The sequence below is a fragment of the Lissotriton vulgaris genome, chromosome 12 (genome assembly GCF_964263255.1).
Source record: "Lissotriton vulgaris chromosome 12, aLisVul1.2, whole genome shotgun sequence".
NCBI lineage: Eukaryota > Metazoa > Chordata > Amphibia > Caudata > Salamandridae > Lissotriton > Lissotriton vulgaris.
This window is the reverse complement of record NC_141700.1, coordinates 807,816,729-807,830,913: the sequence shown is the minus strand read 5'-3', so window position 1 is coordinate 807,830,913 and position 14,185 is coordinate 807,816,729. Positions and strand designations below refer to the sequence as shown.

At 42.3% G+C, this 14,185-nt stretch overlaps 1 protein-coding gene across 1 annotated transcript; it reads left to right on the top strand.

Annotated features, from left to right (window-relative positions):
- The first annotated feature begins 3,789 nt into the window (after positions 1 to 3,789).
- On the top strand, positions 3,790 to 4,734 carry LOC147678819 (olfactory receptor 2C1-like). The gene has a single exon (XM_086945739.1). The coding sequence runs from the start codon at positions 3,790 to 3,792 to the stop codon at positions 4,732 to 4,734; it is 945 nt and encodes a 314-aa protein (XP_086801865.1).
- The last annotated feature ends 9,451 nt before the right edge of the window (positions 4,735 to 14,185 follow it).

Genomic DNA, 14,185 nt, shown 5'->3' with positions numbered 1-14,185 from the left:
TGAATTCGTCTTGTAAATGGAAATAATCGATATGGTTACAGAGTTGAATGTGAACACATTTTTCCAGATGTTTGGCCAGGGTGGGGATATTAGAAATAGGTTTGAAGTTGTTGAGGTTAGTTTGATCTGATATTGTTTTTTTCAGAAAGGAAGTACCTTGTCCTGATTTCTGGCAGTCAGGGATGGAGCCTTGAAGGAGGGAATCATTCACAATCTTGGTCCAGATTTAGAGTAATATGGGTTTGGTTACCTTGAAGAATTTTGCAGGAAGTTGGTCCTTTGTTTTAATTGGAGTGGGGCAATTGAGTCAAGAGCAGATTCCATGAAGTGAGTGTAGTGATTTGTAAGATCAAAGGCATCTGAGAGCTCTAAAGGGGGAGTCAAGATGTTGTGACTGAGCGAAGCCAAATCATTCCTGTTGATGTTGTGCATGTTTCTTTTCCAGATTTTGGGCTTGGATCGTTGTGTTAAGTTTTTCATTACGACTTCTGTGATGAGGAAAGTGATGCGGGCGGTCGGTCCAATCACAGGGTAGGACAGATTCCATCTGAATTGAGTTGGAATTGCAATATAATAAGATCTAAAGTTGATCCTTTGTTGTGAGTGGGCTTGTCGCACAATCGAGTCAGGCTCAGGTCTGCAAGAAAGGTTTTAAAGCTGGTGACTGCAGTGTCATTCAGGTCATTCCAATAAAGATTGAAGTCTCTGAGGAAGACTTGAGGGCCGTTCTGATCAGCATTTGTTCCAATTGTTTCCATGATTTGTTCAATAAGATCTAGGTTGTTGCCTGAAGGGGGGTATATCAAGTGCAACTTGCATAGGGGTCCTTTATTACATGAGAAATCAAGGCAGACATTTTCAAAGGAAGGTAAGATAGGAGTTTGCATGTGTATGAGTGATAAGTTGAGGCTGTGTATGCAGGCGATGCCTCCCCCTGGTCCATGTAGTCTAGCCATTCGGGTAATACCATAGTTTGGGGGGACTAGAATGTCCATGACAGGTGCAGAAGAGTCATTTAGTCAAGTTTCTGTTAAGATTAGGAGGTCAAGGTCATGTGCAAGGATCAAGTTGGCAATACCTCCAGAATGTTTTGAGGTGGATCTACAGTGGATTCGCATGCATTTTAGTTGTGTTTTGTGGAGTGCTGGGTTAGAATGTGATAGGTTAGTTTGTCTGAGTTTATGGGTGTTGACAGCTCTATTGATGTGTGATAGAACTCCTGGAGGGTTGGTCACGAGGACATAGATTGTTTGAGAGTTACTGTCAGATAGGAGAGCTTTGCTTCAAGTTGGCCGTGAAGGTGTGTTGGGGTTGGGTTATGTTTTCAGAGTCCAGTACAATGGAAGAGTGGAGGAAGAGGTCAGGTTGGTATCGAGGTGATTTTGGGTTAAGTAACAATTGCCTTGAATCATTCTTCCACCTCCAGTGACATCAGTCAGAGTTTGTAAAGCACAGCTATGAACCTGTGAGGGTCTCAAGGCACCACAGGGGGATGCTGATCTATCTGAGCGCTGGGGTTAAGTCGAAGAGCCAGGTCTTGAGATACTTTGCGAATTAGGTCAGTGACTGGTATTGTTTGTTGTGGAGAGGCGTTGTGTTTCCGGTCTTGATGGTGAGCTGGGAAAAGGATCGTCCTCCATCTTGTGGATCTGAGAGATGGTGGCAAGAACCAGCTGGGTGCAGAGGAGGTGTCTGGTGGGTACGTGGAATGAGAGGCAATAGTTTAGGTATGCTTGTACTGCATCATGGTGGGCTTTGTAGGCATGCATGAGGGGCCTGAAGGTGCTTCTTTTGTGGAGTGGAAATTAGTGGAGTTCTCATAGGTGTTCCGGGATATGGCTGCGGTGAGATATGTCAAGGATCAGTCTGGCTGTGCCATGTTGAGTGCTGTGTGGTTTCCTGAGGAGTTTCTGGGTGATGACGGCATAGAGTACTTTGCCATAGTCTAGTCTGCTGCTTATGAGTGTGTGCGTGATCCTTTGCCTAGATTAAGTTGGAATCCATCTGAAAGTCTATCAAAGGAGGCAAAGCATGTGGAAGCAAGATGAGGACATGGTGCTGATCTGGCAGTTCATTGTGAGCAAGGAGTCCAGTATGATGCTGAGGTTTCGTGCATGGTCCATGGGGGTGGGAGCGGTTACCAATGCAGAGGGACACCATGAGTAGTCCCAAGCTGAGGGGGTGGATCCTAGGATTAAGACTTTGATCTTATCAAGCTGAGTTTGAGGCAACTTGTTTTCATCCAGGTGGCAACAGCCATTATCCCACTGTGGAAGATGTTTCTGGCGGTTGTGGGTTCATTGGTGAGTGAGAGGATCAGTGTGTGTCATCGGCATAGGAGACAATGCTGAGTCCATAGTCCCTGATGATGGCTGCGAGAGGGCCATGTAGACATTGAAGAGGGTGGGCTCAGGGTGGAGCCCTTGGGGACTCTGCAACTGATCTCCGTGGGTTTGGGGAGGAATGGCGGTAGTCTTGCTGTGTTCGACCCGTGAGGAAGGAGTGGATCCAGTCCAGGGCCTTGTCGTGGATGCCGGCATCGTGGAGTCTCTTGATTAGGATGTGTGGGGAGGTGGTACTAAAGGTGGCTGAGAGGTCCAGAAGGATAAGGGCTGCAGTTTTGCCTCAGTCGAGAGGAGAGCGATTGTGCCGGTGACAGTGAGAAGTCGGTCTCTGTACTGTGGTTGCTTCTGAAGCCAGATTGGGAGATCTCCAGGTCTTAGTTTGCTTAGATGATATGCAGGTTGTCTTATTAATAATGAAGAGAACCATATAGCTGAGTCTTGCAGATGGTGTAGGCTATTTTCATGGTGATATTTTCTGCATTGGAGGTAGGTATGCCACTGCTTGCAGAGTGACCTTGAGCGGTGCAGGTTATGGATTTTGGAAGGCCACCCCAGGAGTTACCTCTGTCCGGAAAGGAACACACTTGTGCTGGAACTGCTGTCTTAAAGTCTGCAGGAGAGATGGAAGGTTTGATGTTCCTTTATAGGTGAAATCAAAATTCCTCTTTCAATGACTCCAGTTTTTACCAGTTTATTGAGGTCTTGCTTCAGAAATAGATTTTGATGAAAGATGAAGACTAGAGATTTTGTAAATGTCACATGTAATGGTGAAATGCCAGATGTAAAGAATTCTCTGCTTAGGGGAACTTTTTAGCACAAAAGCTGGGGTTCCGTCTTGCTGGGCTCGAATTGTAACTAGAGACGGGAGAGCCTATTGATTAGTTTGTCTAGGATGTATTTGAGACTTAATAAGTTCAATGAGATAGAGACTTCAAGTATAAATGAGTGTAATATGTATATTGCTGCGAAGAAACGTCTTTATCTTAGGTCATTTATCTGATAAATTCCCTTCAGAAGTTGAAATGCTCAGGTGAGAGGAGTGAGCCTTGTGGTGTAGCACAGTTTAAAGTGTAAATGGGTTTTAAAGCTGTTCAGTTTTATAATTTGTTGAGGTGAGGGAAATGTGGGGTAGGGTGTTCAACAAACTGATGGGCAGATTCCATATGGTACTTGAGCACAGTGTTGCATCACCAAGACTAGAGATATGGAGGCATAAAAGGAGACTAATGACATATGCAGATCTTTAGACAGGATATCTCATCATTTATATTTCATTTACTCTGATTGTTCCTCTGTGCTCTGTTTTGCTGCATACAAATGACGCGAAGCATCCATGGTGGTATCACTTAGATTTTCTATGTTGATGTGTGCGTTGAACATTCATCGATCACTATATACTTCCTCTGTTTATTTCGGATGCAGGTACATGCGTCAAAGACGAACAATGTGGAATGGCACAACTGGCAAAGAATTCATCCTCATAGGGTTTTCCCTCCGCTCAGATGTTCAAGTCTCCCTGTTTTCTGTTTTTCTGCTTATCTACATTGTGGCAATGTCTGGAAACCTCATCGTTATCGCAGTCATCACAACCACGAAAAAGCTCCACTCCCCTATGTATTTCTTCCTGTCTGTCCTCTCCTTCCTTGACATTATCTCTGTCACCGTGACAGTCCCCAGAATGCTGAAGGATCTATGGACCCAGCAGAAGAAAATTGATTTTCATGAGTGCTTTACCCAAGTATTTGTAATCCTATGGCTGTCATTTTCGGATGCTTTTCTCCTGACTGTCATGTGCTATGATCGTTATACCGCCATCTGCTACCCATTAAATTACACAACTCTCATGAGCAGGCAGCTATGTTTTAATATGATATCTCTTTCCTTGATGGGTTCTGCGCTGATCTCCTTTGTAAATGCCTTTCTTGTTTCCCAACTACCCTTTTGTGGACACAACAGAATCGATAATTTCCTTTGTGAATTTCCAGCCATGCAGAAGTTGGCCTGTGGGGACACCTTGACTAGTGAGATTGTGTTCTACGTACTGGCTGGGGGTGCAGCATTGGCGACCTTCGTGATCATTCTCACCTCCTACATACACATTATTAGGGTGATCCTGAACATCCCTTCCACAGAGGGCAAGAAGAAGGTCTTCTCCACCTGCTCTGCTCACCTCATGGTGGTTTTCTTGTTCTACGGGGCAGGGGCTGCAACCCACTTGACTCCTCCAAGCAGCCAAGAGCAGCCAGATAAGCTGGCATCACTGTTTTATACAGTTTTTGCCCCAATGCTGAATCCAATTATTTATAGTCTAAGGAATGAAGATGTGAAACAGGTCCTTAGGAAATCAATCTACAAGAAAGGCAGCTACTCAAAGACTATGCAGGGTTGAGTGTGTTAGTCGTAAGGAACCTCCACTCCTTTTTTTAAATTGTGTTAGGTTGATATTATTAAAAGTTCATAAGTGTTTAAAGTTTAATTTTGCATGATTACATTCGGCATTTATGTTAGCTGAGACAGCATTGGCATACCTTTGTAACTCACATTTGTTTTCAGAATTACTGCACCTGAAGGATATTTCTAAAGGTCACCAATAGTTACTCCTGTTCTTTTAGAAGACCCTGAATGACCTGATTATCTCTTTGGTTCATAGCACCAATATTTCACAAAATGTGAAGCAGAAATTTGAGAGTAAACATTGCAAGTCTGGTAATTGAGATATTAGTAACTCAAGACCTGTCAATCTTCCATGGTGAAAAAACAATGAGGGATAGCCTGAATTATTGGGTTTGCCTTCTAGCTGGCTCCCCAATCAACCTAGGAACAAATCAATATCCTTCCACACTGCAGATCAATAGCTGAGTTGAGCAACAGAGAATCCTTTGCACCAAGCCTCAGCATTAGATTTATAGGAGGAGGAACCTTCATCTACAGGTATCATTCCTCTTAACTACCTGATTGTCTCTTTGGTTTATAGCACCCATATTTCTCAGAATGTGGAGCAGGAATATTAGCGTAAAGTACTACAAGTCTGGTAATTGAGAAATTAGTACCCCAAGAGCTTTCAGTTTCCCAAGCTGACAAGATGATGACAGATGACCTGAGTTATTTGGGTTTGCCAAATATCTGGCTCGCGAATCAATTCAGGATTCTTATTTTTATCCTTAGCCCTACCGTATCATGGAGATGAATCAATATCTCTCCATATTACAGATCGATGGCTGATTTCAACAACTCCATCTCAAAGCGCATCTCTGAATCTCTCCCACCAAGCCCAAGCATTTGGGGTCATATTTATCAAAAAGCAACACAGCGCAGCACGTTACAATACAGCGCATTCCTGCATTTTCCGAGCACTGATGCACAATGCGCTGCCTAGCGCCAACGCAGGCAGTCTTGCACTAAGATCAACTTCCTGCACAAAAACAACACCCTATGGCATTTTGCCCTTTTTGTGTGTGTTGTGGAAAGCAGCACACATAGAAGGAGGAAAAAACGAGGTGGAATAAAGATATTTCTCCTCATTACACCTTTCCTAGGAAGGCACAGCATTTAGGCGCATTTCCAGATCTATCAGTAATAGTAAATCTGGTAATATGCCTATATTAGGCCGTAGATGGATTATGTGGCATGAATGTGAATCCATAATTATGCATCAAATTCATCAGCTGCATAATCTCTCCATTTCAGTAAACTTTATCATAATTGTATCACCCAACGTTTAGCTCCTCTTTATAGTTTTCATTTTCTCACCCACTGCTTGTAGGATCTTTACGGCTGTCATGTAAAGATTTGGCCCACCTGAATGCTGTCATTCTTCACTCTGATTGTGCTTCATATAATATGGCAATCGAGCAAATGGGGTTTAAATTTATGTAGCTCTTTCCATTATGCCACACAAGAGATTGTAAGCAATTTAGTGAGATATACTAACCCACGCAAAGCCACCTTGTGTGGCTCTTCAGGGCGTTGTAAAACTGAAGTAACATAAGGCAGTGCAATTCGCCGCCTTGCTTTCATTTGCCCTTGTATGTCATGCCATGCGTGATGCTTGGGTGTTTCAACCCATCCACCCATTGATTTTGACACATTCCTAGACTTACTAAGACTAGTTAACCTGGGAATGCATCAAAATACTACACCTTCCTATGTGAGGCGCATTCCTAGCTATATTGAGACTGGTAAAAGAGAGGCCTGACAGGAATAACTTGGCAGCAAACGTGGAGAAGTAATGGTCAAAAGAATTGCGGCCAGATTCATCAATGTGAAGTTTTGCGAGCCTGAAATAGCGATTCATAAGGAATCGCTATCCCAGACTTGCAAAACTGGATTCTTGTAGGATTCGCAATATTTTTTGCGAGTCCTACTGATTCCTTATTTGCGATTAGCTAATTGCTAATCACAAATAAGGAATAACTCCCCATTCATTCCTATGGGCCTAAAGGCCCATAGGAATGCATGGGGAGTCATTCCTTATTTGCGACTAGCAATTAGCTAATCGCAAATGAGATAGCGATTTCAAGGGTGCAGGGGTGTCCAAAGGACACCCTGTAGCACCCCTGAAATGTTAAATTACACAGATGTTACACACACATGTCCAAAGGACATGTGTGTGTGTAACATGCAACTTAGAAAAATGCTTTTAAAAGCATTTTTCTAAGTTTTCGCTATTTACCACGAGGTTTGACCTTGCGGTAAATAGCGGCCCAAAATTGCAAAATCTCAATTTTTAAATGTTTCAAGAATAGCATTTAAGGAATCTCTAATAGAGATTCCTTAAATGCTATTCCTCGCAAATTTGCGAGTTCTCAAATAGAGACTTTTGTTTTTGGGATGATGAATCCCAAAAGCAAAAATTGCACTCGCAAAGGGCCAGATTCTCAGAATCTGGCCCTTTGCGAGCGCATTTATGCTTGATGAATCAGGCTGTTAGTCCTTTCATCATGTATTGGGACAGAGAACTACAGTCTCAGTTCTATTCAATGTGAAATTGAAGGGATTTTTCATATCCACTTCATTCTCACAGTTAAAAGCAAAACAGGTTCCCTTTAGACTTTGAGAGGTACAGACAACTCTGGTTACTGTATTCTTGCAAGTTTGACGCTTTATGCTAAACACTTCGGGCCTATTTTTGAGGCTTTTTGTGTTGCTCTTGCAACACGTAACCTCAAGACAGATTTTTCATTTCTGAAGCCACGCAAAGCGACTTTGCATAACTCTGAGTGGCTCCAAAAATCTGGAGCAACACAATACAGGGCAAATTGCTGCGATGCATTACTGTGCCCTGCTAAGGTGCTCCATGGGATTTGTGTGGGTGTTGGAGGGCAGACATACTTTCTCTCTATTTGCTAGGGGTGAGTCATGGCCACCCCTAAATTTGTATTTAGGAAAAGAAATCCCTTGTGCCTATTGGCTTTCTGCCATCACAGGGGCAGATCGGAGGTATTTGTCCCCATAAGACTGAAATATTATATTTTTCCAGGAGAACACAAGCCCTTGCCCATCAGGCTGCTCCTCTATCCCTGGTGTCTAGTAGGTGGATCCCTGGTTAGGAATTTCTCCCCTTCGACTATCCCCAAGCAGAGATCCACTGGGCCCCTGCTTCACTGATACTTCTCCCAAAGGAATCAGTGCTTGGCGGGTTGAGACGTGATTCAGCCCATTGGCTCGTATTGCTTTCTCTTTTTTATTGCAATGCAGCGATCCCTGCGCGTCGATCATCCTGCATAAAATAAACACTCAGGCTTCTCTGGAAGTCTTTCATACCAAAAAGAACTCTGGAAAACATTTCACAGATCCCACAGCACTTTAGTGGGACCCATAACAGGAAGAACAGCCCATACAGACGCCGATTTTTCTAGTGGTCACACAGGAGTAAAGCGGGCCCTATAAAAATAAAAGATAAAAACTATAAATAAGACATTAAGTCTAAAAATGAAAGCACAATTCTGAAATACTTTGCCATATGTATTCATGATAATAAGATTTTACTTTACATAAAAAACAAAAATTAACTAAAAAAACAAAGGTTACAATAATGTTATAATTATGGTATGGTAATTGGATATGACTGTACGTTAAAAAAACGTATTTCACTTAAATAAATGAAGGCTAGATTGACATTATGGCCAGGTATGAAAAAAACAATAACTTAGATACAAAAAACTCCAAAAATTCACTGATACGGTTAAAGAGATTTTGCAGTTAGATGGCAACGTCATGTCACGGACCCAGCGATTCCACAGGAGCGAAGATGAATGGCCCCACATACTTCAAGAAAATAACACTTGGAGAACAATGAAAACGTGCTTGCAAGTAACTGTTCCACCAAAAAAGTGGGGGAAAAATCCTAGAGTGACCACCACTCTTCCCCAGCGGATGTTGTAGAGGCAAGCTGCACTGAACTGGTCATAGATAGCTGGTACTGTGGGGGACAAAAGAAGCACCACAACATATATCACACACTCTAGATAGAGACAAGCTAGCACCTTGATATATACAAAGAACAGTACTCCACTCACCCCAAGGTCCTTGCTGTGTCACTTAAACGATAAGCCTCCTCTGGAAGATGTGTGAGGAACGGAGGCTCCAGTGGGGGATATCAGGAGTAAAAAGTAGCGAAGGACCCACACACTCAGAGCAAGTAATGCTGGAAAAGGCTAGGAGTAACGTGAGGTAAGGTCGGGCATGGACTAGCAAAGCACTGATACAAAATAAGGGGGGGAGACTTCGGCACTACTGAAAACAAAGGGATTCACCCAGCGATAATGGGGAGCAAGAGCAAGAAGTAGGACCATCTGGTTCCAGGGGGGCAAGAGAGCGGAACAGTACACTACCACTTAAAAAAATAATGAGTGAACCGTGCTGTCTGGCCGAAGGGGAGTAGCGGAACAACCACGTATTCAGAAACAAATAAACATTCAGGACGCCAGTGAGACGAGTTGTCCGGCTCAAGTGGTAGGAGGAAAGAGTGGAACAACATCGCCCTCTTGAAGACGTCTCCAGACGGAGTACCCGTTGGTGGGAAGGCAAAGGAAGTGGCCCAAAAAAAGATCGCCACTCGCGGTATTCACAAAAAATGCTTACTAGGATGCCATCAACACCCCATAGAGGCACTACATGATCATATAAGAGAAGGGAACACGTACCGAAATACAGGGAAAGTAAAAGGCAGGCTGGAACTTCACCCGTAATCTGCACGAAGGAAGGCAGTAGTCGAAAGACACCAGGGAAGGAAGAGGAAGCATGGGAAAGGGGCGTGGTCAGACCAGGAACCAGTAAACCAAGCAAAACGTCATAGTGGAGGCGGGTTTTTGTAGTCTCAGGAAGGGTCTCCAAATGACTGCAAGGGCTGGCTGGGTATACAGGATTATTTAGGGAGCGTCTAGGCTTACAGCTTAGGGAGTGGAGACACTATTCCACCTACATCAAGGATTGTCTCTGTGCCTTTAAGTCACATCACGTCAGTCATAACATAACTTTTGAAAACAGAAAAAAACACTGAAATTCTCTTGTTACAGTTCGGCGAGCTAACCATAACTTTTGCCACCTTAATGCTCTTCTTATAAACTCATATATTACATCACTCATGACATCATTGACAGCATCACTGATATCATCTCAAATGGCATTTTTGATTCCATGACTGATGACATCATCCACCCTACTGCTGTATAAATTACTGTATAAACTAGTAATGCATTTCAGGTTTGAAGGTAAGTACAAAATGGTGCAAAATCATATAAAGCATACATTACCACTCTGACGCCCATGCCCCCCCCAAGAGGATTCAAGCTCTTCCTAAATGCAGCCTGTGCCTGTACCAAACACTTTTGGATATCCAATCGCATGCTGGAAATCAGCCAGACCTGGGATGGAAAGCACTTGTTGTACATAGTCTTCACCCTGTGAACAACTCTTCATGCAGCATTCACTCCCTCCAAACACCCAAACCCAAGTATTTGGCTGTAAGATATTGGTGTAAGGAGGGTGTGAGGAGCTTTCCGGTTATCAAGAAATATTCACAGAAATGTTGACTTGTAGTAAAAATGCTTTAATCTTAAATAAGGACCCACAACACTGAAGATATCTAGATGGTTCTGCGGACCGGCAAAGAATGACTCCTTGAGGTTGTCAGAACCAGAATGCAAGTTCCAAACGGAATACATAGGAGGAAATGAACAACTACACAGAGATTTAAAGGCACAATACCATTATGCATAGAATATGTATGATAAAGAGCATAAATACACATCAGTATACACATATTCCATCACCCTCCCTCCATAACAAAACAATGAGAATCTAATCATAAGGGAAGGAAAAATTACAATAATGCTGATACTGATGCAGCGCTCACCCAGAAATATCACCAACCCAGGGTCCTGGTCACTCCGGTGGGGCCCATAACACCGAAGTACAACACACCTCTGTCACACACACACACACTTTACCCCAGACCCTTGCAAATATATCTATAAACAAAATGGGTTGAGTGAATTCTCTCCTATGACAGGATAACTTTTAAGCACAGATTTTAACACCAACTTTTGTTTGCATCAATAATCCTACTAAACTAATCCATGCATCAATGTACCCCGCCAATTAGGTCGATGGACCAATTAGTTGAGCAAGTTGATGTTGATTGTCAAGATCAGATTAACCTCACTACAACAATTCATTGATTTGCATAATTAATTGACTCTAAAAGAATCACAAACACCTGAAATCATTTAAAAGATTGTATGTAATTAATTTGCGTAAAAGAAAATTAGCATTTATTCTGTCATTATTAATTCTCACTGAGCATTGCTATTTATTCAGGAAATAAATCAAGAACACTGTTAATAAAGATATGAAGAGAAAATTCAGGTTCACATTAATTCCATTATTCTCTAAATAAAAAGATTAATCAATCCTTGGTCATGTAACTAAAAGAGAAATTCTTCATGAAAAAGATCGGAGAAACCATAGTTAAAAACACATGCATTTAATTCTAAAGATTTCTACACTAAAACCTACCTACCCAGCATTAAACCCCAACTATACTTACTAACCCAGGCCTCCTCGGATGCAACTCTTTTCCCAGGCCTAGTGTCCTGGAACGTTCTCCAACCTACAGGGGTTATCAGTGAGCCTTCTGGCATAGTTTCAGGCTCCCAGCATCTCTGCAAACAGCTGCAGTGCAAACAGCATCTCTCTGCGATCAGCTTCTGTGAAATTAAACCTCAATTTTGGTCTGATATTTATACTGTATTTGCTGACTCTCTACCCTGAAATGTTTAAACTCTTTCCGGTTTTCTTTTCTCTGGTTGGTCATGACATTGCAGTTCTTAGCTCTCAGAATGTCCGTTAATTGACAATGTGTTCTTTAACTTTCAGGATGTCCATGAATAACTTCCTGATTAAAAAGCTGACAGATCCAAATTCGACTGTCCATGCATTTCTCAACTTCCAGGATGTCCGTGAATAACGATGTTTGACAAACTGATAAACACCAGTTCGACTGTCCACGTTCATCATCAGACATTTAAATGTTCATTGGCAGTGATTCAGCTGCTTCCACGTGGTCATCTTTGTAAATGTAAATGTAAATGTAGGTGTACTTATATAGCGCAACCTGTCACCCAAAGGGCATCCTGGCGCTTGCTTAGGGAACCCGTCCTGGTATTCCCCTGTGAGAGGCCCCGGCAGGGTGTCCACAGGGTGAAAGCCAGGCATCCCGCCGCGAGGGGCCGTTGTGGAGATTAAGCAAGCTATTGCCCAGAGTTGCAGAGTGAGACCCCGTGAGTCGAGTAGGCACCGGAGCGAGAATTGTCGAGGCCGTGGAATTTTGAGCCCAAGACCCGCTGAGGCGGGGAATCCAACCCTGGTCCGCGGTCGATCCCAGCATCCGGGCCTGCCGCCTCTAACCACTGAGCCACACTTCTCCACTTCTCCATCTTTGGAAGGCATTTGACTTTTATCCTTGGCAGACATTCAGCTGTTCTTGTGGTTATCACTTTGGCCCACAGCCACTAACCAGCATTCATATCAAATGGCCTCAAATCATAGTAAACTGAGGTTGCAAAGTTTTCAGTGTAGCACAGAGCATGGAAGAGCTTCTGTCAGCAAAATGATGTAAGCTTTTTCTACTGCGCAGAACCGGGAAAAGCGAAGCCATGTTGGAATTGGCAAGCAACCAAAACTACAACAAACAGAAAAAGAAAAAGTAAATACACAGAATATATGTGTTTTCTGTCCACCCACCCACCAGTGTTAATGTTTATCCTTTAAAACTGTTACCTAGCACAAAAGCATCACACTGCAAGCCATTAAAAATAAAGCAGAAAGGTAGCATGCAAATGCACAATGTACATTACAACAAAAACATGCAATATTATACCACTTAAATGCACAAAATAGATTAAACGTGTGTTTTACATCACTAATTAATATGTTAATCAAACCTGTTAGTGCAAAGCATTTCCCACATGTAATGTGTGTGTTTTTATTAATACACAGCAATCAAAATTAATATATTACTTTGTTATGGGGGGGATTGATCTGAATGGGGTAGACACAAAATCTTCTGTACCTCGCTCCATCAATACCATTAAAAACCTTTAAGTTTAGTCGATAGTTTGACTGTTCTTAAGCTACAAGTTTTCACATTGCTTTGACCACTGAATGTACATGGATTACCAATTGCTGAAGCTGAATTCTCTGTGTATCTACAGCACTAGAAAAATCATTATCGCTGCACACAGTTTCATGGGAAACGTTGTTCTTTTCTGAGCCTACGATGTCAGTGGACAGCATGGAGTCATTTCAAACGTTAAATGTCTGATCAAATATGGCAGCTTGCATCTTTGAAATAGGAACCCAACTGTTCTTGTTCCACCAACCGCTACCTTCCAGTAACACAGAAGCTCTTCCTGCTTTGATCACTCTAACAGGAGAGAAAAACTGTGATTCTTGTTTTAACACTCTATTAGGTTTCTTGATCAAAACAAACTCATGTATTCTGATGTTAACTGTGCGGACATTTTGTTTTGAGTCAGACCATTTTGCTTGCTCTGTGTCATTGATAGCCTAGCCCTACCTGCTTGATATAATGAACTATTACCACCTGAATACTTAAATCCTGAAGCAAGCTGCAACCATCCTGGAATAAGTTTAGTTTTTGCTTCTTTACCTCTCAGACTACTGAAAGGAGAGACACAAGTGATAGAATGGGTGGCAGTCAAGTATCTCAAAATTGTATCCTCTTAAGATTTTGAATCATTCAAGTGATCAGAAAGTGCTGTTTGTATGCCCTCCTTGAGAATGTGGCTGGCTCGCTCAACGAGGTCATTAGAAGTGGGCCTATATAGGGTCACCTGCAAGTGGGTAATATACATGCTTGTCGTGAAAGTTTTAATCTCTCTTGACACAAAATGTGTGCCATCGTCCCTAACAATAATTTGTGGACAACCTTCAATCAAAAGATTTTTTATCAGAAAATCAATGGCTAACTTGGTACTGGAAGAATCCACAAAAGAGTAATATATCCACTTAGAAAGATAATCCACCAAAACAATTAGGAATGTTTGGTTTGCAAGTAACAAAAAGAAAGGACTAGAAAAATCTAGGGCTACCTTAATCCAGGGACCCAAAGGAAGAGTAACAGGATGAAGAGGTTTGGTGAAAGTGGTCCAATGTTTGTCTGAGACAATGCACTGAGGACATTTTTCATTAAGAGATTCGGTACCATTTTGTCCATTACAGGTCACCAGAAAATTTGCCTACATTTTTTGCATTTTGTAGATGTACTCAAATGGCCAACCAACCTATGCATAGTTAAACACATTTTGAAATATGTC

What these genes read in the sequence shown, in the direction of transcription:
- LOC147678819 (XM_086945739.1), top strand. Translation starts at nt 3,790, where the DNA reads ATGTGGAATGGCACAACTGGCAAAGAATTCATCCTCATAGGGTTTTCC.